Source organism: Meriones unguiculatus, chromosome 6, assembly GCF_030254825.1.
Source record: "Meriones unguiculatus strain TT.TT164.6M chromosome 6, Bangor_MerUng_6.1, whole genome shotgun sequence".
Taxonomy (NCBI): Eukaryota; Metazoa; Chordata; class Mammalia; order Rodentia; family Muridae; genus Meriones; species Meriones unguiculatus.
Genome location: NC_083354.1, coordinates 31,905,547 through 31,932,465, shown reverse-complemented (window position 1 = coordinate 31,932,465; position 26,919 = coordinate 31,905,547). Strand labels below are relative to the sequence as shown.

The following is a 26,919-nucleotide window of genomic DNA, read 5'->3' as shown; positions in this document are numbered from 1 at the left end:
AGTCCAAGAAGGTAGTAAAAGGGAAACAAGCAAAAGAAAATTGAGGCAAACAGAAAACAAAAGTCAACTGTCAGATGCATGATCAAATATTTTAATAATTAAGTGTAAATGGCATAAATACAGCAATTAAAAGACAAAGGTTGGAAGAATTAAAACAAAGTATGACCCAACTATGAGCTGCCTACGAGAAACTCACATAGAAGTTTAGTGAGAGTGGTAGGTTGGCTGTGACAGAAGAAAGAAGATGTGGCAGCAGAGCAAGTGGAAAGCAATGATGGCTGCATTGACAGCAGAGACTTCAGAGCAAAGCAAAGTCTGTTAGAGACCAAGAGAAACCTTAGATGATGGTAAGGAAGTCAGCAAATACATATATTTATACACATAAATAGACATACACACATGTAGACATGTATATATATAAATATACCAAATACATGTGTGTGTCATATACATATGTATATCGTTTACAGGCATGTAAACACATGCTTACATACATGCATATAACACATCATAAACACAGGCATGTATGTACATTTGTGTGTATATATGCAGACATTTGTGTATACATACATACATCATATACACAGGCATGTCTACATACGTATAATTGTTCACATATATGTATATGTACATATCACATACACATATCCTAAATGTGAATACCCAATAAGAGAGCAGTAAACAATGTAAAGTAAAATCCCAGAAATTTCGAAATAAATAAATAAATAAAGACAACCAGGCGTGGTGGCGCCCACCTTTGGTCCCAGCACTTGGAAGACAGAGGCAGGCTGATCTCTGAGTTTGAGGCCAGCCTGTTGAACAGAGCAAGTTCCAGGTCAGCCAGGACCGCACAGAGAAACCCTGACTCTAAAAAAATAAATAATGAACAATCCGCACAGCCTCACTGTGGTATGAGACTAGGATGGGGTTAGCAGAGGTTGGGGTTGAAACTACATGACATTATTTCAAGAAACACACTGAAGGAGGCCTCACAGGGAGGAGAGCTGATGTTTGTGACAGGGCAGAAAGGCTTCCACAAGAGCGTGCAAACCAATGTGACAACCCCACAGGGTGACTCGGTGTCACGCAGTCACCTGGGAAACACAAGCCACCCTCAGCCGCCACCCTGCACAATCAGTTCACTCAAGTGGACCTACAAACCACCTGAAGAGAGAGCGTGACGTGACCGTTGCCGCCTCGGGCTAGGAAAACTAACCAAACATGGAGTGCAGATGCCGCACCAAAGAGGATGGGCGATTGGCAAATTCAGTGCCACAGAAATCAGGGCAGTGCTGTCAAAAGCGGGTGGGATAGTGAGAGGCCCCTCAGCCTCACCTCGACGGTGGGGTGCGGATCAGCGCAGCCATGCTGTAAACCAGCTCAGACAGAGTGTGTGCTGCAACGCACACAGGGGCAAGAACCGAGCTGTACGTAAAATGCCACCTCAGAAGCCAGGCTGAGGATGTGGCAGTGGCAGGCCTTCGCCAGGCATGCAAAGGTGGTGGGCGCAGCCGCACTGCAAAAATAAACAACAAAAGGAACTGTAAAACTTGCAACTGTTCTCCTGAGCATTACCCTGGAGAAAGGGTTTATAAAGAAGATTTATTTGTACCCCCTCCCAAAAAAAGCCTGTTTCCAGGAGTTTTCTTTGTAATTCTTAAACGTGGAAAGGACCCAGATGTCTGTCAAAGAGCTAGTCTTTAACTACATGAGGCATGAATGAGCCATGGAGGCTGCTGCCGGGAAGAAAATGGGAGAATTGCCGATAGAGACCCCGCAGACCGAGCACACGGCTGCCACGCTACAGGAGAAAAGGCCAAGGTCAGTGCTGCGCTCTCTAGGCTGCAGGCTCTAATGGGCAGAGCAGAGATGGGGGAAGAGCCTGGTGGCCGAGGGCCGTGAGTACACAGAATGCAGACGAGGCTGTGAGGCTCTCCCACGCCTGCTTCCCTCGGTGGTCCTGAGTCAGCATCCCACGGTGCAACCTCTGGGAGACCAGGTTAAGTGCACACGGTCTGCAGACTTCCTGCATGAAAATAAACCCTAACCTTGAATTAAAGGCCAATGTTCACAAAACCAAGGATCTCCTACACTCAAATCTCACGCTAGAGGCCTTCTGTTCCCAAAGCCTGTAGCTCGAACTCCCGGCATTTCTGCTGTGACCCCCTGGTGTTTGTGCTGGAAGTGCCTCCAGAAACTGGGACTATTTTAACACTGCACCCTTAAAGCCGTAAACCGAGGGCCATAGACAGTGTCCGGCAGACAGACACACAGCAGGAGAGTACTCCAGCCCACCCATGAGAGCTAGCACGGTAGCATTGATCTCTCCAACATCAAGTTATTTGTTCCCATCTATCATTACATTTTTATTAAATATTAACATTAAAAGGGAAGAAGGGGGCTGGAGAGGGGACTTGATGTTTAAAGCACGTCTTGCTCTGACAGAGAGCGGGAGTTAATTCCCAGCACCTGTGTGGCAGCTCACGGCTGTGCGTCAGTCCAGCTCCAGGGCGCCCTCTGCTGGCTTTTTCAGGCACACACAAGGTGTACACCCCACACATAAAACAATCAGTTCTTCTGTTGTTTGGTTGGTTGGTTGGTTTTTTGAGAAAGGGTTTCTCTCTGTAGCTTTGGCTGTTCTGAACTCGCTTTATAGACCAGGCTGGCCTCCAACTCACAGCAATCCTCCTGCCTCTGCCTCCCTGAGTGCTGGGATTACAGGTATGCATTATTGCACCTGGCTATAATCAGTTCTTTTCAAGAAGAAAAAAATTATTTTAAAAAATGGAACACATAACGCACATATTAAAAAATAAAAGATTCTTTTAAAAGCTTTAAAAAAAGGAACACACACGGATGAAATGTTTTTGTTGACAGAGGTGCAATCTCTTGAGAAAGGTGACCACAAGTCAGAGTGAAAGGTAAAACAGGTCAGTTTTTCTCGCGCCTGCCTACCCGGGCTTGGCCCTTGAAGTGGTCCTCTAAGCTCATGCCACGTGGGCTCACACACAGACAAGAAAGGAAGCACTGGCAGAGCCCAGCTGCTGCCCGGGCCACGGCACTGACAACCCTTCCTCTTAGATAACACACTCTGTGAACAGCTGCCAGGACCCGAGTTTACCTCAGTGGTCACTGGTGGCCGCAGGACGGTCACTGGTGGGCGCGCGTCCTGCCTCCCACCCCGTCCCTGCCTTCCTGGACATCCGAGAGCTGGCACAGGCGTGTGCGGCCACACCTGCTCCATCCTCAGAAGAGGCAGGGAGAGAGCCTCCCTTCTGCCATGTGGGTCCCAGTTCCTCTCCCCAGAGCCACTGCCGGGCTGTGTGTCTGGGGCCGGGACTGTGCTCAGAGCCCCCAGCCCACTGCTCTCTGTCTGTCTGTCTGTCTGTCTGTCTGCCCGCCCATTAATGGCATTAACGGCTCCCACAGCAGTCCATCTCAGTGTCCTGTGGAGTCCACATGAGACCTTTCACCTTTAAACACTGTGCAGTGCTCAACCTTGCCATGCGGAGAAAGTGTCAAAACCCCTTCGCCCATTTCTGGCAGGGGCAGGCTCTTACTGGGATTATTGCACATTAGATAAATGTGATAGACTCATGGCTGAGCTGGCAAAAAAAAAAAAAAAAAAAAAAAAAAAAAAAAAGGAAAAAAAATCAAATTCCAAAGACCAAAGTGGGGCAGACAAAAAAAGAGGGGAAATAAGAATTAAGAAAGTAGGAATCGTGGCGAGCTCACAGGAGGCTTTAACTCAGGAGAACACGTGGCGAATCTTGAAATGACTTTGAAAGGGAACAAGAGACAAACCCAGGGCTTGTCCTTGGTGTGTATCAAACAAACCATCCACATCAAGATGGGACCCCAGGGCTGTATGAATAAGACATGGGTAAGAAAGGACGCCAGGAAACAAGGGCTCTTTGGTGTTAAAGGAAGCAGTGAGGAAATGTCCCCAGAGAATCTAACCAACCAGGAATCAACAGCAGATGCAAACGGCAAATGCACACTTAGAACCTCTCCCTCCACACCAGAGACTGAGCCACAAGAGGCTGGTGAGCCTGACCACCTCAAACACAGCTTCGGGATCCTGAGGTCACAGCGCTTGGGTCTCCAGAGCCGCCAGCAGCCCAGAATGCTCACAGCAGTCACTGGCAAATCAGAGAGTCGCACCCTGAGGCCTGAGAATGCACAGGGCAGCCAGCTGTCAGCTGAGGCCAGGCTGAGGGGCACTGTGCCGGGCTGGCTTGGCCCACAGGGTGGGATCATGAGCTTCCAAATCTGCAGCTGCCTGCACCCCCCTCCAGGACCTGTCTTAACTGGCCTGGGAACATCCTTAACAGGACTGCTCAGAGTACCTGGAACTCTAAAGAGCCACCAAAGTGGAGAAACCCTGTCCCGAAAGCCCAGACACCTGGAAATGGGGGATGCCTCTGGGCACACCGTTCTCTGTCATGCTCTGGCCCACCCTGCTGTGGGTGTAAGGGCGCCAGCCTCAAGGGTTCTCAGAGGCCAGAGATGGAGTGGGAGACACCGACAAGAACCTCATGGTCCCCTCCGCGCCAGTCTGTCCCGCCGTGTTGGTGGCATCTGCCAACTGGCCCTGGTGAGCCCTGTGTCTCGTGGCAGATGGTGAGAGACAGACCCGGGGAAGGCTCATGACCTCCCGAGATCCTCAGTATGGAGCGCCTGAGAATCACCCTTCCCAGTAAACGGAAGCAGCTGGAGGGCAGCACAGGGTTGCACCTGCAGGGGACCAGGTTTGGCTCTCAGGTGCTCACAGCAGCCAGCTGCATCACTGACTCGAATAAAATGGAGCATGACCACCGCCATGTCCTGGCTGCTGCTAAGACATGGGGCAGGGTGCAGCAGCGACCACTGCACAACTGGAAAGGTGCAAAACAGACTCAGCCTGAAAGCAGGCCACTGCCTGTGTGCCCGGCTGGCACTGCCTGTGGGCTCGCTGACACTGCCTGTGTGCCCGACTGGCACTGCCTGTGGGCTGGGTGGCATACTCGTGGTACCAGCTGCCTCTTCTCCCCGTGCCCCACAAGGAACAGACTAATCACAGGGGCATTTGCACAATGTGTGACATCAGTGGGAATCAGAATCTTTGCAATCCTCCCCAAGGGCCCCCAGAAGGGCCTCGGGGAAAGGAAACCCCGAGAACCACAACCTTGGAATTAATGTATATCACATATCACATATGACAGAAATGACTACGGACAGAGCCAAGCCAGCTCCAGTAGCTTGCTCCTGGCTGGTGGGTCAGACACTTACAGCAAAGCTGTATTTGAATAGATTTGAATATATTTAAATACACAGCAAATGGAAAGCAGCAAGGGGGGCTCTTCAATAGAGCTTACTGCAGACCCCGGTGCCTCTCATGAGCAGCCACCAGAGGGCAGCCATGGTCAGCCTGGGGAGCCACTGTCAGCCTGGGGAGCCTAGGGAACGGGGGAGCTGGGGGAGGGAGCAAGCCTGAGGAGGTGGGTAGACTGGGGAGCCTGAGCAGCCAAGATCAGCCTGCCAGAGCCTGGGGAACCTGGTGGGGGAAGCCTGGCGGGTGGGGGGGGAAGCCTGGGGAGGGAGGAGCCTAGGGAGGGGGAAGCCTGGGGAGGGAGGGAGCTGGGGGAGGGGGAGCCTGAAGAGGGGGGAGCCTGGACAGCCAAGGTCAGCTGGGAGAGCCTGGGGGATACACTTCTTTACATTTACTTATTTCATATTGGGGTGCACAGGCTTCCGCACACATGTGGAGGTCAGATGACAACTTTCAGGCGTCACTCCTCTCTGTCCACCACATGGGTTCTGGGGACCGAACTCAGGCCCTCAGTCTCAGCAGCAAGCACCTTTACCTGCTGAGCCAGCTCACCTTCCCCAATGACACTTGTGGGAACAGCACACACCTGCTCACCACAAAAATGCTTTTCTGTGTTATTAAAATGCTCTCCTGGTGCTGCATGACCTAAACGTTACGGCACAGAGACCCTCCCGCCACTGCCACAGTTCTGAGCCTGCCCCACCTCCTTGCTATCACCTCCGTGAAGGCTGCACCATCACCCCTTTCTCAGAGAGTGGGAACAGAGACCTGTTTTAATATACAATTTTCTTCTACTCTGCAGTGTCTGGCAGTCCTTCAGCCCCCAAGTCGCTCTCCACACACGCCATCTACTGGAGCATCAAGCGTGGCTGGCCCTCATTCTCCCCTCCGCCCCAGTGAAGTGCACAGAAAAGTCAGTCAGAGCCACAAACACAGAAGTGACATTCATTCTACAAGACGGCAGAGGAAGAATGAATGCATGCTGTCCATATGAGAAATTACGAAGCGCGTCTTGCAGAAACTATTTGTTGTGAGACATTTAGTACAAGAGTGACTCCCAGTGTCTCAGTCCCCCCGTGACAAGGACACAGGACTCAGCACAAACACAGACCAACAAGGTTTTGCTTGTATAATCAAGCACGTGATGACTCCAGTCTTGCTTTATCGCCTTCTGAAAAGCCCAGGAAGAAATGGAAAGAGGTCACAATTCTGATGGCATGCTAACACACATGAGCACGCGCAGAAGCTGGCCTGCAGTAGTCTCAGGCCTGCCAGCAGACAAAGCGTCCGTTCCTGAGGACTGGCGGTGGCCACTGCTCTTGGGTGCCCCCCAGACTCCACACACACTGATCATATAGCACACTGGTCAGCCTGGTGCTGATGGCACTCCTGCTGCCTTGCTCTCAGATTACCAGGGAGAGCTACACCGGCTGCTGGGCGGGGGAAGGGGGGCTCAGCAGGCTTCCCCGGCTGTGAACACCGAGAACTGTCATAAGGGCTGGCAGGCTGAGATAGGCCCATGGGTGCAACACGCGTGATGTTACAGGGATGACCAATCGCTTCCTGATCGGCTCCACATGCAGGAGGAAACCTAGATCTGCACGTCTGGGCAGGAGCCCCTACTTGGCAGCTCGCGGGTCCTAGGAGTGGACCTGCCATCCGTCTGCTAAATGGACCCAGTGTCAACCACCTTCCACACCACCTTTACGCCCACCGAGAGTGTGGCTCTGGCCTCCAGCACAGAAGCTTCTTTTTGCAGTGGACAGCAGTTCACACGGAGACCCACGCTGGCCACAGTGAAGAGAGCGGTGACCGTGGAGCTCTCGGCCCTACCGAAAGCTCTGTGCCATTCCCCACGCCCAGCACACTCACGCTCACCGGGGAAGAGTGGGAGGGGGGCTCTGTGCCATTCCCCACGCCCAGCACACTCACGCTCACTGGGGAAGAGTGGGAGGGGGGCTCTGTGCCACTCCCCACGCCCAGCACACTCACGCTCACTGGGGAAGAGCAGATAGAGTGTGTAGGAGCCAGGGAGAATGTTCGAAGCCGTGCACTCTGACCAGGATGGGACGGCGGCTCCCATGAGCTCAGCAGCTGGTGTGTCTGCACAAGCTCAGGCCCACCAGCACTCTGGAGCCGACTGGGAAGGGGTTCATCAGCCCACACCCCACAGCTCAGATGCTCTGGACAAACGGCGGCTCCGGGGCCAGGAGAGCCCGTTTCTTCAAGGGTGTGGCCCTGGGTAGGCCAAGCACCCCCGAGGGCGCCCCACACCCATTAGTCCACAGACGAGCAGGTGGGCTTTGTGGGATGAGAGAGGGTGGGGGGGCAAAGCTGAGGTAGGAAGCCAGGAAAGGGGTGAACGTGAGCGGAACACCCTGTGTGACCTCCGCAAAGCGCTAACGAAACACAATGTTGTTTGTCCCGTGCTTTACCTTTTTTGGCCTTCAGAGCCTCTGTGTCCTGCCCCACCAGCTCCACCAATGTGTAATTAACTGAATGTACATATTTTCAACAGAAAACAAAAGCTTCTTTACCAGAAAAATCCAAAGACAAGTCCATGGAAATCAGCCACTTTGGGGTTGCAAATGATCTCAGCCACGCTCAGCCACCCCCGCCCCCAGGACCTTCAGGGCCAACATCATGCTTCCACGGTGACTTGGGAATTTCTTCCCTTTCCTGGGCATATTTAGGGTCTTTTTGAGACATTTTAGCCTGTGCCCCCAAAGGTCTTTTCGGGGTATTGCTGGTGGGGGTATTTGGAAGATTTTGTAGCTACAGTGCTATAATGTAACCAGAGTGCTACATAAAGACTTGAGAGCAAATGGGAGAGGAACTGGGTTCATGCGCACGAATGAAGTGCAGGTATCCCCAAGAGTGCGGCCACGCCCCTCAGGCCCGAAGGCTTCAGGCAGGAGATCGGGCTGAACGGCACAGAGCGAAGGCCAGGGGCACAAACACGGGCTGGGCGAGGGCGCTGCGCATGAGCACACCGGCTGCTCTCCACAGGCTCCAGGTTCGGTTCCCAGCACCCACGCCGAGCGGCTCACAACCACCTGTAACCGCAGCTGCAGGAAAGCCACGCCCTCTCCGGCCTCTGTGGACAGCTGTGCTGACACAGACATGCAAACATACAGGAATAAGAATAAAAGTGCAAACATTAGCACTGAGTAATCTGATATTATTTTCTTTAGAAGCCCTAGCAAGGACAGTGAGGAATAAAGAAGGAGAGGTTGAAGCAAGGGAGACAAGAATGAGGTTGGCCACATGTTGACAGTTACCAGGTGAGTGCCTCAGTTTACCCACTGCAGTTTTGTATGTTTTGAAACTTTCCAGAGTGAGAAAACATCCATGAGAGGGTTAGCCTGGGCCATCGGGTCCAGAGGCTCCTGTGTTCTGCAGCCTAACGCATCGCTGCTTTCCTGACCCCAAACATGGAGCACACACTAGGGCTCGCCCTGACAGCTGTTGCACACGAGAACCACAAGGATTCCAGCCTGGTCAGCGAGTTACACAGCTGCATTCTTCCAAGGGAATTCAATCAAAAAACAAAAATCCAAAGAAAAACGCTCGGACACTGAAGGCTCGGCAGCGCTCTTCTGCAGGTAAAAGGTAAGCGAGGTAAGAGGATGCCAAGCAGGCCACACACACGCGCGCGCACACACACACACACACACGCACGCACACGCACACACACACTCACACAACGCAATACATGAGGCCGACTCTGCCTTTGTCTAGAAGGCTGCCTGACCTTGCCGACCCTCAGACAGAAACTGTGACCAGTGCAACTGCCAGATCCTGAGCCCGCTAGCTGCTCTCCCTCCCCACCACACCCCCACACAGACTGCCAACTGCCCATGGTTCCCTCGGTGCCTGGCTGCCCCCTGGTGGCTGCTGAACTGGGTCGCTGCGACAAGGAAAAAGTACAAGTTAAAATGTAAACAGGCCCAGCATAATGGTGCTTGGGGGGCAGAGGCAGGTAATCTCTGTGAGCTCAAGGCCAGCCTGGTCTACCGTGAGTTCCAGGCAAGCCAGGGCTAACACAGGGAGACCCTGTTTAAAAAAAAAGTATACACACACACACACACACACACACACACACACACACACACGGTATCACCAGGGTCCCTACAGCTATTTCAACACACTGTGTAAACTCGTTATTCAACAAAATTGGGGTCACTCTGTGTGCTCACTCCAACAATCAGCTAAAGATGCAGCACCCTTCTGCCGAGGTCAGGGGTCACAGACAGCAGAGTCTGTCCTTCCCCAGTAATGGCTGACCGGCAGGACGCGGCCCCGTGTTTGGCCCCGTGTTTGGTCTTGCCACAGGCGGTGGCACCGAGGTTTGCCGGGCGAGGGTTGACTGTGACAAGCGGGGTCAGCTGTGCCACGGGGCCCGAGCACGGACATGGTGCTCGCCTCATCTCAGGGCATGCTCATAACCGCACAGGGTTTTCAGCTTCTGCCAACCAGAATACTCCATTAAAGTCATGAGACATGGGGGCAGGGAGGAAGTTGTCTGCCGCCCAAGTGCGTGTGAGTTCACATCCACAGCCCCCCAAAAGTGAAACACGGTCACATGTATCTGCGACCCTAAACTGGAGACACAAAGACAGCTTGAGGGCTGGTGAGAGAGCCTGCCTGCAAAGACAAGGTGGAGGCCCAGCGGGAAACACGCGACCGCTACCTGTGGCCCCCCACGCACACGTGCACCTGCCTGTGCAAACACACACACCAGACACAAAAATAAAAACCGTGGGGGAGCTTGAAACAGGAAGTGAGACAAACATGAGAACGCTGTTCCCACACCCCTGCACCTAATGCACCTCGGGAAGCAGAGCAGCCGGGATGAAGGTGTCTGACCTGAGCACCACCCGTGGCGTGGTCCTGCACGCCCAGCAGGCAGGGGCAGGCACAGGCCCCGGAGGAGCAGCGGTGAACGGCAGGCCCTGCAGGTGTCCTCTGCACAGACCCGGGGATCCCACAGTGGGGAGCATCCGTCGCCAGCGACACCGAGAGCCAGGCCGGGACTCCACGGGGATACAGGGCTCCAGGCACACCCTGACCCAGCTTCCCCGGTCACGCCACGAGCAGCCCTCAGCCTCAGGCTCCTGTGACATCTCCAAGGGGAACTGAGGGCACGAGGGGACCCTGCTGTGACCCTCAGCTCACTGACGGCCAGGGTGGATTCGGCTCACCCGGCTGGCATGGTGGCGGGCCCTTCCTCCCTCATGGCTCTGTGTGTCAGAGCCGCTGTCGCCGTCACTCTGAGCCTTCCCAGACTGTTGAGCACACACAGCGACACAACAGTGGATTGACTGCGTGGCTCAGAGTCCCTGGGTAACCGCATAAACCTTTCCTTTTCCCCTTTCCAGTTCTTTGAGACAGGGCCTCACGCTAGGGCCTCGGCTGGCCTGGAACTCGGCGCAGACGGGTCTGCCCCTGCTGGGGTGAAGGCGTGCACCACCTCCGCACCCACCGAAAGCCTTTCTAAGTAACCCAGCGCTGCCCAGCGAGGGTGCCCGTGGTGCGACCCCGGCGTTAGGAAAGGCAGGAGGGACACCGACCCAGAAAATGCCCTCACACTGGGCTGAGCCGTCGGGAGCAGCTGTCCTGGGGCCAGGGGGATATTCAGGTCAGCGTGAAAGCCCACAGAGACAGACTTAAACAAGAGCTGCGCCTTAAATCGGCCTGCGGCCTCTGTGGCCTCCACAGAGAGCCTGAAATGTGACTTAGAGCCCAAGGCCGGAGGGTCCTTGTCCATGTCTTACAACTGCCGCAATCCCTCAAGTTAAAGGTAAGCGAAGGCCGCAGAGAGCCGTGCGCTAAGTCACACAATCAATAGCGGTCTTTTCTGCCATGCACAAGGTATCAGTAATGAAAGAAGTCACCTCAATTACGGGCACATTCTCCTGAAGGTCTGCTGTGTGCGAGGCCAGCACGCCGACCACCCGAGCCACCTTGGACCGTCTGGAGAGAGAGAGAGAGAACACAGCCCTGAAGCGCAGCCCAGCGGCAACGTCACCACACCAGCCACCATCCTGAGGGCCTGAGTGGAGTGTGAGCGGGTGAAGAGGGGCAGGGAGCAGGGCCCGGCTGTCCTGGGGCCTCCTCGAGTGCACTGGAGCCCACCCACGCCCCCTCACACACACGCAGGGACAGTGCAGGCCCACAGGCGGGGAAAGCCCCTCACTGCCGGGGAAACCTGAGTCAGTGTCTCGGTTTAGACAGTTTCTGCTTTAAAACCCGGGAAACAGGAAACCTTACAGTTAGCAGCCTTTACTTTATCTGTATTTGTGTTTTGTGGGTGTGTAGGCACATGCACACGGTGCCTGTGGAGGCCAGAGGAGGGCGGCTGTGCCCCTGGTGGCCGATGATTTGATCCCCTAGCTGGCTGGGGAGCAGCGGTGCTTGTGACTGCTGGGCCGGCTCTCCAGCCTCGGTTCTTCTGTTTCAATAAACACGGGTTTTAATGAGGTGGCTTTCCGGTATCCCACAGAAAAGGTGCTAATGAATAATTATAAGCAATACCTCAGAGTGATCTGAGTGACAGAGAAGTTAAGCTGATAAAATTTCACAGGGAATAAAAAGCCATGGAAGCAGATAGGACTGGAGAAACGGGCCTGGTGGGACGGGGGGTGCACAGCTATGAAATTATGAGGTAATAAAACTTTAAAACCCTTTTCCTTAAGAAAACTGAGGTGGTGAAGAGCGGAGGCCCACAGGCTCATGTTTCGTGGTTTCTTTACAGGAATCTTGGAAACGTGGCCGGGCAACACGCAGCCTCCTCCCAGAGCAGAGCCAGCCCTGCCAGGCTCCGCTCCTCGCTGGCTCTCTGAGTGGAGGGCCTCACCTAGGGCTCCCAGGCTAGCCCTGAGCTCCTGACTGCTGCCTCAGCTTCCTTCCTAAGGACTGCCGTGAACGCTGCCATGCCTAGATACATTTGCGTGTCTTACACATCAAATAAGAAGTGTCAACCACAATCAAGCACGCCACACGCAAAGAAAGACAGGAAGTCCCCCTTCCACAAATAGAAAGCCAGGAAGTCCTCTCCCTTGACGAATGCTGACTAAACACAGGGCCCTCGGGAGTCTACTGCGATGAAAGACTCCTTTACCTGCTGAGAACCATAAACCAAAAGAAAGGCTGGAAGCGGAACCCAGAGAGACAACACCTCCTGAGAGCCATGGAAGAGGAGGCCTTCAGGAAGACGTGAGATGTCGCCACAAGCGCTCTGCTCTGGGGGGCAGGGGGCACGGGCACAGGTGGGCAGCCGTGTCTGTGGTGTCCCAGACTGGAGCTGGGAAGGGGCTCATGGTGGTCCGGACGAGAAGGTTCCCACAGGCCATGTTGGAATATTCTGTCACTGGTTGCTGGAACTGTCTGGGAAGGACTGGGAGGGGTGGCCTTAGTGGAGAAGGTGGGCCACGGGGGTGGGTTCAACACCCCAGGTCTGGCCCAGCTCGCAGGCCGTCTTGCAGCATGCCTGCCTAAGGCCACGCCCCCTGCCATGAGGGGCACACTCGAACCCTGTGAACATGGACGCCCCAAATGAGCTCTCTCCTCTAAGTTGCCTTGGTCACCAGGTGGTGGTGGCACATGCCTTTAACCTCAGCACTCTGGAGGCAGAGGCAGGGGAATCTCTTTGAGTCTGAGGCCAGCGTGGTCTACAAGGTGAGTCCAGGACAGCCAGGGCTACACAGAGAAACCCTGTCTTGAAAAACAAAAACAAAAGTAATAAATAAAAAAGTTTAAAAAAAATAAATAAATGCAATAACAAAAGAAAAAAGTTGCCTTGGTCATGGTGTCTTAGCACACATTAGAAAAGTAACTAAGACAGGAGCAAAGGAGATGCCAGCCTCAGAGGAAAACCCAGCCACGCCACTGAAAGCTCCAATCCCCAGCACCCACGTAAAAGCCAGATGTGGTGATGTGCACAGCTGTAATCCCAGTGCTGTGGGGGCAGAGACGGAAGGTGGGAAATGGCCTCAATAATATTAAAAACACGTTTGTTATGGGCGAACAGACACATAAAATCATGGCAGGCCTTATTAAGTCTGTGCTCCTACATGGAGAACAAAGTTGGAAAACTAAGATTAAAGCTGTCAAATCTGAAAGTAGCATTTGAAAGGAAACGATCAGGCCAGCAGAGAGCGGCCCACTGTCCACCCACGGCCTCACCCAGAGTCCATGCTGGGCGAGGTGGCACACAACTAACTCCAGCACTCAGGAAGGCAAAAGGCACGAGGCCAGCCTGGGAAGCTCAGGAAGACACAGCCTCAAAAACAAATTTTTGGTTTTATTTGTTTTTATATGTGTAGACTAGGCTGGCCTCGAACTCATAGAGATCTGCCTGTCTCTGCCTCCCCGGGTGCCACATGTACAACTAAAAAACAAAATTCTAACCACTAAAAAACCTTTTTCTGGCAAAAGAATTTTAATTTAAATAGTAAAAATGGTATTTAAACAGTGCTTGAAAGGAATAAAACCGAAGCTCCTGGCACTACCCACAGCTTGGCGGGCTGTGGCTGGCACATGCCCCAGGTGGTTGGAGAGAGGTGGTTGGAACAGAGCCATCGCCACGGGCATGCGTGGCGCTCTCTTCACCTGGTGCTGTAGCTGCTTCGACCACAAAAGCCGAGTGACCCCACCTTCAAGAACAAGGAGTGAAGCAGGCGCTCAGGAGAGAGCGGGCTCTCCAGCCTCCTGACTGGAAAGACGCTGAAGCCGGCAAAGTCTTCCCTGCAGAGATGCATTGTGGGGCTGCGTGGTTATGGCAGGGGTGGAACACACCTGATAGGCGTGGTGGCTGCCTGTGGCCAGACGTGAAGGCCCTGAGTGGACAGGTGTGGCGGCCACATGTGGACAGAGTGAAGGCTGCGTGCGGACAGACGTGAAGGCCCCCGTGTGGACAGATGTGAAGGCCGAGTGCGGACAGGTGCCGCAGCCAACTTCCCTGCCACCAGGAGCTTCTGACCCGCTTCCAAGCGTTAGCCAGAGACCTCTCAGTGCTCAGAGCTCGGTGAGGATGATCCATACCTCCCAGGAGAATGGCCCGGCAGCGCGCTGGAGCCGGCTGGCTGTGCCCCACACTGCAGTCCCCCAAAGCGCGCGTGGCCTCTAGGGGACCCCTTGCCTGTTCCCCTCATTTTTCCCAGCGAACAGGATTCTGATAGAGCTTTTCACTTTATAAATACACAGATTTTGTTTGTCCTCACTGCAGTTCAAATGTAAATACGGCATTGTAGTACTTAGGTAGACACTCCCAGTGGTCAGTGTAAAAGACTGGAAAAAACACCAAGGACAGTTGAATAATGGACGTTTTTAAAGGCTCGTAGGTTTACTGTAAGTCATAAAAGTGGAAAGAAACCTGTGTTTGTGAAAACGGGAGCTTTAAAAGCTTGCGAACAAAAAAGAAAAGAAATAGAAACGCTGAGTCAGCAGAGGGCGCTGCAGACCAGGAACCAACATCCAGCAAGCAGCAGAGGTGTCCATGGTTGTGAAAACTCTGCTGTCACCCTGCAGCCTGGCTCCCTAGACCACGGACAACAGCGCTGAGATAAACTCTCCAAAGCCTTGTGCACAGTCAGCAGCACGGAGGAGAAACTACGGTCACACCTCTGCCAGCCACTGCAAGGTGACAGACAGCAACCAGATCAGACAGACAGACTCCCCACTATTTGGCACGCTCACACCAGCCCTCTCCCCCCCACTGTTTGACATGCTCACACCAGCCCCCTCTCCTCTCCCCCCACTGTTTGGCACGCTCACACCAGCCCCCTCTCCTCTCCCCCCACTGTACGGCACGCTCACACCAGCCCCCTCTCCTCTCCCCCCACTGTACGGCACACTCACACCAGCCCCCTCTCCCCCCCACTGTTTGACACGCTCACAACAGCCCCCTCTCCCCCCCACTGTTTGACACGCTCACAACAGCCCCCTCTCCCCATCTCTGCCTCCCTTGGAGCAGGTGAGGACACCTCCACTGTGCGGCACGCTCACACCAGCCCCCTCTCCCCCCCACTGTGCGGCACGCTCACACCAGCCCTCTCCCCCCCCACTGTACGGCACGCTCACACCAGCCCCCTCTCCTCTCCCCCCACTGTGCGGCACGCTCACACCAGCCCCCCCTCTCCCCCCCCACTGTGCGGCACGCTCACACCAGCCCCCCTCTCCCCCCCACTGTTTGACACGCTCACACCAGCCCCCTCTCCTCTCCCCCCACTGTGCGGCACGCTCACACCAGCCTCCCTCCCCCCCACTGTGCGGCACGCTCACACCAGCCCCCCTCCCCCCACTGTGCGGCACGCTCACACCAGCCCCCTCTCCCCCCCACTGTGTGGCACGCTCACACCAGCCCCCCTCCCCCCCCACTGTGCGGCACGCTCACACCAGCCCCCTCTCCTCTCCCCCCCCACTGTGCGGCACGCTCACACCAGCCCCCTCTCCCCCCACTGTGCGGCACGCTCACACCAGCCCCCTCTCCCCCCCCACTGTGTGGCACGCTCACACCAGCCCCCTCTCCTCTCCCCCCCCACTGTACGGCACGCTCACACCAGCCCCCTCTCCTCTCCCCCCCCACTGTGCGGCACGCTCACACCAGCCCCCTCTCCTCTCCCCCCCCACTGTGCGGCACGCTCACACCAGTCCCCTCTCCCCCCACTGTGCGGCACGCTCACACCAGCCTCCCTCCACCCCCACTGTGCGGCACGCTCACACCAGCCCCTCTGTCTCTACCACGGAGCAGGTGAGGACGCCCCCACTCTACAGATAAGAACACTGAGGCTCGGCAGGGAATACGATTTGCCAAGTCAGGGTCCCAGCCCACTCTGCACCCACACACGCCTCGAAAGAGAAGGCTCAGGAAACGGCTCCCTATGTGATCAGGTCCCGCCATTGGGAAGAGCCCAGAGCGTCCACACAAGAGCATCTGTTTCCATGACAACAGGACAGTCCCATTTCCGTGACCCCATCGGGTGATCCTGCTACAGCAGGAAGACAGGGCTGATGTAGGCAGCAAACACGAAAGGCGGGGCGATCTCATGACTGACACTAGGAGTGACGGGCTTCCTGGCCAGGGAGCCAGGCAGTGCTGAGTTGCGTGGACCTCCGGGGCACCTGGTGACTTAGGGACAGTGCTCACGAAGAGGTATGCAGCAATAAGTATAAAACCACAAAGAAATTGCTGTAAACGACACGTGTTACTTACATGTCCCAGTTAGGAGCTATTCGCAAGTGCTGGATAAGCAACTGGAACTGGGATTTAAAAAGAACACATCGAAAGGTGAGCTTTACTCAGAGCCGTGCGGCACACTCACTCCAGCCCCTCCTTCTCGAGCAGGTGAGGGTGCCCCCACCGTGCGGCACACTCACACCAGCCCCTCTATCTCTGCCTCGGAGAGGCACCCAAAGCGGAGTCTGAATTAGCAGAGAAATTCACCCCAGGAGGTGAGACTCCCTCCCAGAGGTAATTACTGACAGAGGCAAACTCAGCCAGTGTGCTAACACGGTAATGTAAACAAAGTTCAGAACTGGGCACGGAGCCTTACGAGGGCCCAGGCCCAGTCCCAGTCCCAGTCCCAGCACCCAGGCTCACTGACCCTCTAACTTCAGCTCCAAGGGATCCGACACACTCCTCTGCCCTCCAAGAGCACCTGGTGCACAGGCGCACGCAGACACACACACACACACACACAATTTAAAATAAAATCAGTCTGAGAAGAAATAAGAACACGATCTTAGATCTGCCCCACTACTCACTGCTCTGACATTTTACTCCTCCTCCCCCACAGATACCCCCACAACCTCCACACCGACTCAGGAGAAGACGAACTGAAGCTCCCTCAGGACGATGGGCTCAGGCTGGTGGAGGGCTCGCCCAAATGCCCGGCGGTTACCAGGGAGGCCCACCAACAGTGAGTCTCCCAGAACAGAAAGTGGGACTGTAAGGCCCTATGTCCTTTAGCCCCAGACACCTTGGCGCGTGTCCAGCTAGCCAGGACAGGCGCCCGGGCCACCCGAGTCCACGGCAGCACGAGGTCCGCCTCCTGGTCACAGACAGTGGCGGTGGGCGGTGGCCGCCGTTAACACTTGGCGGAAATGGCAGACTGAGCACCCAAAGGCCATGGCTGGAGCACACCAGCTACACAGCTGCTGCAGGCAGGAGAGCAGGGAATTTTCAGGAACTTCCCGGAGGATAATTTTCATGAAGAAAACAAATCACTTTTTCTTTGTAACCAAATCAAATTACAAGTGTGCCCAACTGGACCTGGTAGCACAGGCCTATAAGCTCTGCTACTTGGAAGATGAGGCAGGAGGACCTGACTAAGCTAGAGAAGGAGGTCAGCGCAGGTGTGGGGACTGAGCTCAGATAGAAACTCTCGGGCTCCAGCTGTGGCCCAGTGGCACAGCACCCACCTAGCCCATGTGAGGCCCTGAGCCCCCAGCTCCTTACAAAACAGTTCCAGGCTTTGGTTTACTGTTTCATTGTCTCGGTGCTGGCCGCTGAACTCTGTGGGGCACGTTAAGGAACCCCTCCACTAGTGCGCTGACCCCGGGGCCTTGTTTAAGTGTCTTTGAAATATGGCGGCCAACTGCAGGGGAAGTGGCCCAGGAGGTGTGCCCAGCACCTACCAGCGGGGAATGCAGCAGCCTGGTGGCCAGCTCCCTGTGCGTGGCCACCACGCACAGATAGCACAGGAGGTTGAGCTTGGCCCGCGACGCCCCGGTGCTCTTCTCGCTGGAGTCGATCTGGGAGCAGACCTGCTGCAGAAAATCGTTCCAGTCCTGCTCCTTCAGAGCCAACAGCTTGTCCACTGGGGGGGGGGGGGGAGTGAGCGGTGTGACTTGGAAAGGCTGAGCAGATGCTGCATGAACAGAACACAGCTCAGCCGGGACGAGGAACCCTCGTGAAGGCGTCCACAGAGATGGTGGCAAGCCTGCCGCTCTGAGGGGCACTCGCAGGCAGTGCCCTACCGTGGGAGACTGAGCTAGGGCAGTGATGATGATAACGGTCCCTCCATGCCCCAGAGCAGGACACAGCTCGCCTCCAGGCATGGAGACACGCTGGATGCCCAGAGTCCGCATACAAACGTCTCGGGAGGCATGCCACTCTGGCCTAACCGCTGAGCTCCAGATCAATGAAGACCATAACACTGGGGGCCAGCCCTGTGCTCACATGCACCTGCACACACACACACACACACACACACACACAGGTATGTCCACACCCATCTCCACACACTTTTACAAGTCTGATAATGTCAAACATAGCCAGGTCAGTAGGGTGGCCGGCCAAACCTGGAACTCCAGGCAAAACAAATGCCGGAAATGCATGGAGATGTATAGGCTTCAGCTTATCTGTCTACAGACAGACTCGTTTACAGAATTTACAAATGTTCTCTGGCTCTCGGGGAAGGGCTGAGTGACTCTGGGTTTTCACACGTAAAGGCTGTTGGTGCAGCCACACAGCGGTTCTGCTGTGTTCCGGTCCCTGGGGAGCACCCCTCCCTGGGCTCCGCTTTTGCTCTCATCAGGGCGAGCTTGGCCTGCACAAACCTTTGAAGACCTGCATCTGTTTTGTTACTGTGAACTTAGTCCCAACCACAAGGCACCTTAGCCACAGCAGAGAACCAGCCCACCAAAAAAGATCAACCCATGGTACACCTAACTTCCTGACGGTCACGCCAGGTAGGACTTCACCGGCTGAAGGGAAAGAACCAGCAGCCTTTAGCTATCTGTACTCAGACACCAACCCCACGAAGTGAGCCACGCCCCTTTTCCCACGGGGTGAGCGACCCAACCCTGCTCTGCACTGTCCTGGTCCTTCGCTCTGCACTGTCCTGGTCCTTCGAACACAATGCCAGGTCCTCTGGCTGCCGCCACTCACAGCATCGCAGACATCTCACTGGCTTTACCAGGGAAGGGCACGGACCCTCCAGCCAACCCGCGGCCCAGGAGCTTCCCCACCCACAAAGGGCATCAGCCCAGGAAAAGTCGACAGCTGGACAAGCTGCATGTGCGGCCGGCCCCCGCTGTGCATGTTCGACCGGAAAGCAGTGCCGAGGAAACGCTAGTCAGGCCTTGCAGAAATAACGTTCATGTTCATATCCGTGTGCACGGCCGGAGTGCTTGAGGGGCGTGGCCTTACCAGAATATGCCGGCAGGTGCAAGATCTTTGGATCAAACTTGATTGCAGGTTGTTTCATTATCTGTGGCAGGAAAAACACTGTTGAGAAGCCTTCTCCCTGTGATGGCAATCTCTCACCAAACCCAGACTGACACGGCCAGAAAAGAAGAATCAGGCACCTGACCATCATCACAGGATACAGGCTGGGTGTGGGGCACACCCCGTGCCCAGCCCTGGGAGGTTCAGGCAGGAGGGCTAGGTTTGCCTGGGCTACAGAGCCAGACCCTGGAATCTCAGAGCACCAGCAAGGAAAAGAATTCAACAGTCGCATGAGATTAAAAGACGTGAATACAGATTCTTGAAGCAGGTGACGCTGTCAGACAGACGTTTGACTGGAAAACAAGGCAAACACCTGTTAACAATAAAATCTTTACCATTGAACAATTCAAAAGAGGCGAAATGAACTTCTAGACAGATACTTCAGAGAAACACTGCTCAAAAATAATGAAGAAGCAATTTGTTAGGCTGGGGTACCCTGGGCAGGGCCAGCGGGAAGGGTGGAAGGCGGGTGCTCTGTTGGGAATAACTGGGGAGGGGAAGAGAGGGGGGCTGGGGTCTTGGGAATAGCTGGGAGAGGAGGGGTGGGGTCTTGGGAATAGATGGGGTTGGGGAGGCCTGGGGTCTTGGGAATAGCTGGGGGAGGGGCGCTGGGGTCTTGACGTGCCTGGGCAGGTGTGAAAGGACAGCGAGGACTGGACGGCTGGTTCTGAGAAGGGAAGACGTGTCAACAGTTTATCACAAACATCACTTGAGAAATCACGAGGCTCACTGCAGGAGCGTGGAGCCCTTCACCCTGAGAGCTGGCCAGCCGCTAGGGTGTGTGAGGTCTGCAGAGCTGTGTGCGGTTCCTCAGCCCTCACAGACAGACATCCTTGACAGAAATGATAAAGTGACAGTCTAACCCACATTGCTCCAACCACGACAAATCCCCGGATAAATCGCAACTAACGACGCTGCACAGAACACCCGACCAGCACTTAGCCAAGTGCTACAGGCAGGAAAACCCAGGACATGTCACGGCCGTGACAGACGGACAGACGGCTGGGATGAAAGCAGCCAAGTGTGAGGTGGGCCTCGGGCAAACAGGACATCAGAGGCCCAGCAGGTAAAATTGGTGCAGTGCTGGTCAGCCCGTGCTGACACCTGCCCACTGCGGGCCTCGGCCAGGTGGAGAGGGCAGGCCTGACTCCCGACTCCTGACTCGAAACTTAGTTTCAAAACAGAGCTTTAGAATATTTAGATTTAAAAACTTGGTAAGGAATAAAGGAGCCCTCCAGCAACAGAGTCCCAGGCCACTGTGCAAGGCCACTGGTCCCCTCGGAGCCCAGCAAAACCAAGATGGCTGCCATAGTGTGACACCTGTAGGGAGATGGTTGTGCAAGGCAAAGGCCGTCTGTCTGGGACATGAACACACTCCCAGATGAGAGCGAGGGAAATTCCCCCAGATGAGTGTGGAAAAGACGCTTTAAAACACAAAAGCGTAAAGAATAAAACCCGGAGCGGGAGGTAGAGGATGAGTGTGTGGGGCTGGGAATAAAACGAAGGCGAGCAGGGACACCGATACCGCGCTCCACGGTGAATGCCCATGAGCCTGGCTGTTCCAGAAGCAGAGGGCATGACGGGAACCGAGAGCACAGGCCATGCAGTGTCCCCATCACCGCAGAGGCCATTTGAGACGGGCGGCCTGCGCCTGCCCATCAGTGAGCCCGCTCTTGTATCGCCACATCCCAGTGACCTGACCTGCCAGGACTCTGTCCACACAGCTGGGCTGAGAGCTGAGTGTGGGGCTTAGAGGCTGGTGGCTCTCCTCCACACGTGACCAGCAGGACGGAAGTGCACCCTGCAGGGCTGTGCCCTCGAAGGGAGAGCAGAGGGCAGTGTGGGACAGAGCACACGGGACGTGGGACAGAGCACACGGGACGTGGGACAGCACACATGAGACACAGGACAGCGCAGGACAGAGCACACAGGACACGGGACAGCGCACATGGGACAGCTCACACAGTGCACATGGGACAGAGCACATTAGGCAGCGCACACAGGACAACACACATGGGGCAGCACAGGACAGCGCACACAGTGGACAGGGGACAGCACACAGAACAGCGCACACAGTTGACATGGGACAGCGCACACGGGACAAGCAGCTGAGGAAATGAGTGAGATAGTGAGGCAGAGCTATCCCACTCCCCGGCACACGCACCCCCCTCACGCTCACAGCACAGCCGGGCGGGCACCTCTCTGCACCTTGGGGTTGTCGAGAATCGGGGTGACCACCAGGTCGGAGTCCGTGTAGATCAGCTCCCTCATCTGGGAGGCCAGCGCCCCCTGGCTCAGTTGCCCGATCGGCAGCTGCAACGAGAGCATAAGCCACACTTTGCATGTGTCACGGACTGTGACAGGCCCACTGCCAGGGCTCCATTGGCCAGACCTCCTTGACAGGCCCACTGCCAGGGCTCCATTGGCCAGACCTCCTTGACACGCCCACTGCCAGGGCTCCATCGGCCAGACCGGGCTTCACAAAAACCCTCAGCTGCGTGTGCTGTTCCCGTTTCACACGTGAAAACTGTCGGAATGCAACGGCCAGGCACACCAATGCTCTCACTGCTGACCGGCCAGGCACACCCACACTCTCACCACTGACAGGGCTTGGCTTGGGCCTGGCTTAGGATGGGCCCTGCCCCATCCTTCATCCACAAAACACGCCACCACTTCTGTCTTCCTGGACGCTCACAAAGTTACATTCCAGGGTGTAAACGTTCTCACTGAAGCGCTGTGCTGCTTCTAGAGGCCTAAACAGCAACACATGGACACGCGCGTCGGGTCTGTGGGCGTGCGCAGGCACACGCGCACACGCGCACACGCGCACACACAAACAATAAAGCAATTAATGAATACACATCCTATACTTCCATTGACATGTCCAGAGCAGGCACACTTAGGAGACCCGGGACAGGCAGGAGTGTGAGGACAGCAAACAGTTGCAACTTTCCTTGTAGGATGATTTTAAACGTTCTCTGATTGGCTGGGATAGTGTTCTCACAACCTGGGAGTCCAGGAAAGCCTTGATAGAATCCACTGAACACCCCACCTCGAGCACCTCCCAGGACCCCGTCCTAGGAAACGAGGAGGTGGTGAGGCAGTGTGGTCAATGGCGTCTTCACAGGAGGGCTCACGTGTCTGTGATGCTTTATGAATCCCTAGGGGCTCACCTTGGGGAAAGGAGAGGTCTTCTGTGGTGAGCTGGGGTCCTCCCCCTCTCCAGGACTTAATTCCACCATGGCACTTGTCCTCGGAGTGGGCCGTGAGCTGAAAAACACACAACAGCTTATCACGGCCACAGAAACGACGCCTTCGCTCCCTCTCTCCTAGCAGGAGGACGGCAGGAGGACGGCAGGAGGACGGCAGGAGGACGGCAGGGATCTGCCACTTGCAGATGCTCAGCATATGAACAGCTCGAGACCTGTTTAATGGTTCTGTAATTTTTGCAGCTGCTTCTTTTAACGTGCTGGCATGTGTACCACTCCCACATGTGGAGGTCTGAGCGTGGCTCAGCACAGCTGGTGCTCCCTAGGCTCGGGTCTCCCCGGAGTGCAGCACACGCCTCTGTCTGCTCAGCCTCTCGCTGGCCCTGTCTGCAGGTAGTTTTCTGGGTAACCCTTTACTTATGTCTAGATTACGTGTTACATACAAATTTTTAAAAATATTCGCCACATGTTTAATGTGTCGTCAGCATCTGGGTTTTTTGTTTTGGTTTTGTTTTTTTGGGACAGCATTTCTCTGTGTAGCTTTGGCTGCCCTGGACTCACTTTGTAGACCAGGCTGGCCTTCAACTCACAGAGCTCCGCCGGCCTCTGCCTCCTGAGTGCTGGGATGACAGGTGTGCCCACCGTGCCAGGCATCAGCATCTGCTAATGACGGCTTCTATGAGGACGTTTTCAGGAATGTGCACACCCACCACCCCTCTTGCGTGGTCTTGAGCCCCTTCTTGCCGATGGCCTGCCTTCCTGCTGTCACGTCCACTGGGGTAGGAAGCTGACTTTCCTTAAGGTTTGCAGCATAACTGTGGATTAATCTTTTCTGGTTAGGAACCTTAAAATATGAATTTTATTCTCTTTTGGCTGCCTGGTGGGACGGGGAGGATTAACGCTGAAATACAGGAAATGGTCCATAAAGGATAGAGTGTTTGCAGTTGAAGGTCACGCCCCGTCTCTCTGAGCGTGCTCAGGCAGCCAGGGATGCAGCTGTGCAAATGTCTGCCGGCGTGATGCGTCCGGCCTGATCGCAGCTCCTCCATCTCTGGTCTCCATTTCTCGCACTGAAAATCCTCCCTTTCATCAGAGTCTGCTTAAATTACCTCCTTCCCGTCCCCACGGATCACATCCCACCTCCTGTTTACTCACTCACTGGGTGAGTCTTAACTTCAAACACACCAGATATTGGTTCTAAAACAGACAATTTAAAGTGCCCAAAATATATACAAAGTAAACTTACCATACTTTACACCCAAATATGCACAAAACAGGTCAAGACATTTTAACGTATTATAGATTCAAATGAAGTAAAACTTCCCCCATACAAGGCTTTCTGTCTCTGCTATGGCACCGAGGTTGACCTCAGGTCTTTGTGCATTCTAAGGAAATGCTCAGCCAGTAGGACAGCCTACACACCCCAAGACACTACATGTATTGAGAGGTAGTGTTCACACACTGCCCCTAATCACTCAGTCAGCTGGTTGTACACACACACATTTTTATTCTTTCAATGCTTATAAACATGGCATGTGTCCCACATACAATGTATTTCAAGAATACAACACACAGGCCGCAGGCGTAGGTCACGAGGCGTCGGTCACAAGTGGCATCACACAACGTGGATGTTGATGGAGGGAGGGCAAAGGGGAGAGGGGAAGGGAGGAAAAGAGGGAGGAAGAGGGACTCAAACAAACAAGGACAGACATAACCTGTCCTTCCGAGAAAACCTCATTCAAATGAGAGAGCTGGATGTCTGAATTGTTATTATTATTAATATTTTTAGAGAATCGCTGCTGTTTAATGGTAAAGCTTAGCACACTCCAGCACCAGGTCTGGCATGGAGTCAAAGCGGCAGGGACAGCTGGGGGCCCCCATGGAGCCTCACATGGTGAAGGGGATGAGGAAGTCAACCATCAAACAGAACTTCCCCATGGCCTCAGACAGGGCGGAGCCTAGAATGGCAGAGAAGAGCTGCTGCTTGAGAGACGGGTTCCCGGCACAGCCAATGATCCAGCCACCAACCATGGTGCCAGCCCCAGCCCCTGCCCCGGCCACACCAACTGTGGCAGCCCCAGCTGTAAATAACACAGGTGTGGAATTCACATCAGGCCACTGGAGAGGGCCGCAGGAAGTCTGTTTAGATGGGACCTCCAGCCTCCAGGAGGGAGAGGGACTCAGGCCTGACCACACCCTGGCACAGGAGCAGGTCAGAGCCAGAGCACCGAGCAGCACCTTGCAGTGTGCTTTTTCTCCCAGCTTCACCTCTGCTCTCGGCGCTCACCTCCCCCACCCACAGACTTCTACAATTTTAAAGTCATGTTTATCAGAGGATGAAGCTCCAAGAGAAAAGCTTTTAATATTTATAAAAACACAAAAAATCAGCAGCTTTTAAAGTTATACATATATGGGTATATGAGTGCAGGACCACAAAGGCCAGAAGAGGGCGTCTGGCACCTGGAGTTGGAGTTAGACAGTTGTGAGACACCGTGTGGGTGCTGGGAACTGAACCCGGGTCCTCTGGAAGAGCAGCCAGCACTCCAAACCACTGAGCGTCTCTCTAGCCCCAAATGCACCATTTTTAGAAGATAAAGAATGGAGATTCCTCTGTTGTGTGAAGGTGGCACATGGCATGCACGCTGCCCTCTGTCTCTAACACATACACACACACACACACACACACACACACACGCCTCAGGCCTCCCTCTTGTCACCGCCAGGTTGCACGTACCTGAGAAGAAATATGGACTCGTTCAGCTGGCCCCCCACGGTGGTCTTGGGCCGAAGCTCACTCGGGTTGTCTGTGCGGAAGAGCAGTGTGTTAGCCAAAGGGGACAAAAATCACGGAAATCGCCGTGCGCAGAGTGACCCACAGAGACATGGGAAGAAAGCAGGCTGGGTGGGAGCTCTGGGAGGACCACAGCACTAAGGGCCCCAGCCGGGCCTTACCTAGCCGGAAGGACTGGCTGAGCCGAGGCGCCCCCTTCTGCCCTTTCTGTGCACTCTGAGGGCTCTGCACAAGCTCCCTGGTGGGGTCGTGAGCTCCAGAACATTCCATGGCGTTTCTGCTGCTGGAGAGATCACCAACACACTCACTTCAGACTCCACACGGTTTTGCACACAGCACACAAGTGTGTCTTATCCTGGGGAGTCACAGAACCAGGCAAACACGGTTTCCCCCAGCAGCTGCAGTGAGCCCAGCGAAGATGCCCAACAGCCACACTAGAGGTGTACAGACAGACAGATGGACGTGCGGACACCATAGGAAAAAACAATAGCACCCGCTGTCACCTGGCCGAGGTCAAAGGCCATAGGCCATGAAAAGTAAGCATAAGGGTCACTGCTCTGCTGCTGTCACACAGACCCCGAGTGAGGGCGGACATGGAGGGGACAGTTCACCTTCCTGCTGGCAAACTCTGAAACTGCCACTGGGGACAGCAGGGTGACTGACCACCTGATGCTCTGAGACGGGAGTGCCTCCCCTGGCACATAGCTACAACCCCAGGAACATCGCGCGCGCGCTCACACACACACACACACACACACAGCACAGCACATACATACAAACAGAACATGAACACACACACACGTACACACACACAGCACATACATACAAACAGAACACACACACACACACACACACACACTTAGATAAACAACTAAGGTCAGAGCCGTCCTGGCTTGCTGACACCGGAGCGCCTCAGTTTCTCCTAGGTGTAGTGTACGTGCTGCTAAGTGTGTGCAGCCCCGAAGCCCACTGTGATGAGAGCACGGCTGCCGCACGCTGGGTCACCGATGCTCAGTCAACAAGCTCCGACCTCTCCACACAACACACGGAACTTGGCGCGACTGAAACCAGAGCAGCCATGCACCAGGGAGCAAAGGGAAGGGAGCCAACGCCTGCTCGGCGCTAGTGCCCCAGGCAGAGTTTAAACACCAACGAAAGCCTGCAGGACACGCTCGAGAGTCACACTGAGTGCCACATCCTCAGGGCTCTGGACCTCCTGACCTAGGGTCACTTGTGCACACAGCGTGGAAGGCCAGCAGGAAAGCCAAGGTCATCACACCCCTCTGCACTCGGTGACAGCGACTCCATCACATCTGCCTTTTCTCTCACGTGATCTTTAGGGGAATGAATGCCAGTGAGTCACACACTGGTCCTG

General features: G+C 54.9%; 1 protein-coding gene across 10 annotated transcripts in view; it reads right to left on the bottom strand.

Moving 5' to 3' along the window:
* The window catches only part of Ulk4 (unc-51 like kinase 4), a 236,615-nt gene that overhangs the window by 197,363 nt on the left and 12,333 nt on the right, over nucleotides 1-26,919 (bottom strand). For 8 of the 10 annotated variants that reach the window (XM_060385048.1, XM_060385047.1, XM_060385049.1 and 5 more), the window contains exons 10-17: nucleotides 25,706-25,827; nucleotides 25,488-25,557; nucleotides 22,718-22,814; nucleotides 21,753-21,857; nucleotides 19,467-19,527; nucleotides 17,951-18,132; nucleotides 16,527-16,573; nucleotides 11,209-11,287 (exon numbers count right to left, since the gene is read on the bottom strand). In XM_060385048.1, coding sequence (XP_060241031.1) covers nucleotides 11,209-11,287; nucleotides 16,527-16,573; nucleotides 17,951-18,132; nucleotides 19,467-19,527; nucleotides 21,753-21,857; nucleotides 22,718-22,814; nucleotides 25,488-25,557; nucleotides 25,706-25,827 — 763 coding nt within the window. The remainder of the gene's footprint in view (nucleotides 1-11,208; nucleotides 11,288-16,526; nucleotides 16,574-17,950; nucleotides 18,133-19,466; nucleotides 19,528-21,752; nucleotides 21,858-22,717; nucleotides 22,815-25,487; nucleotides 25,558-25,705; nucleotides 25,828-26,919) is intronic. The other 2 variants (XM_060385042.1, XM_060385044.1) reach the window with 1 other exon arrangement.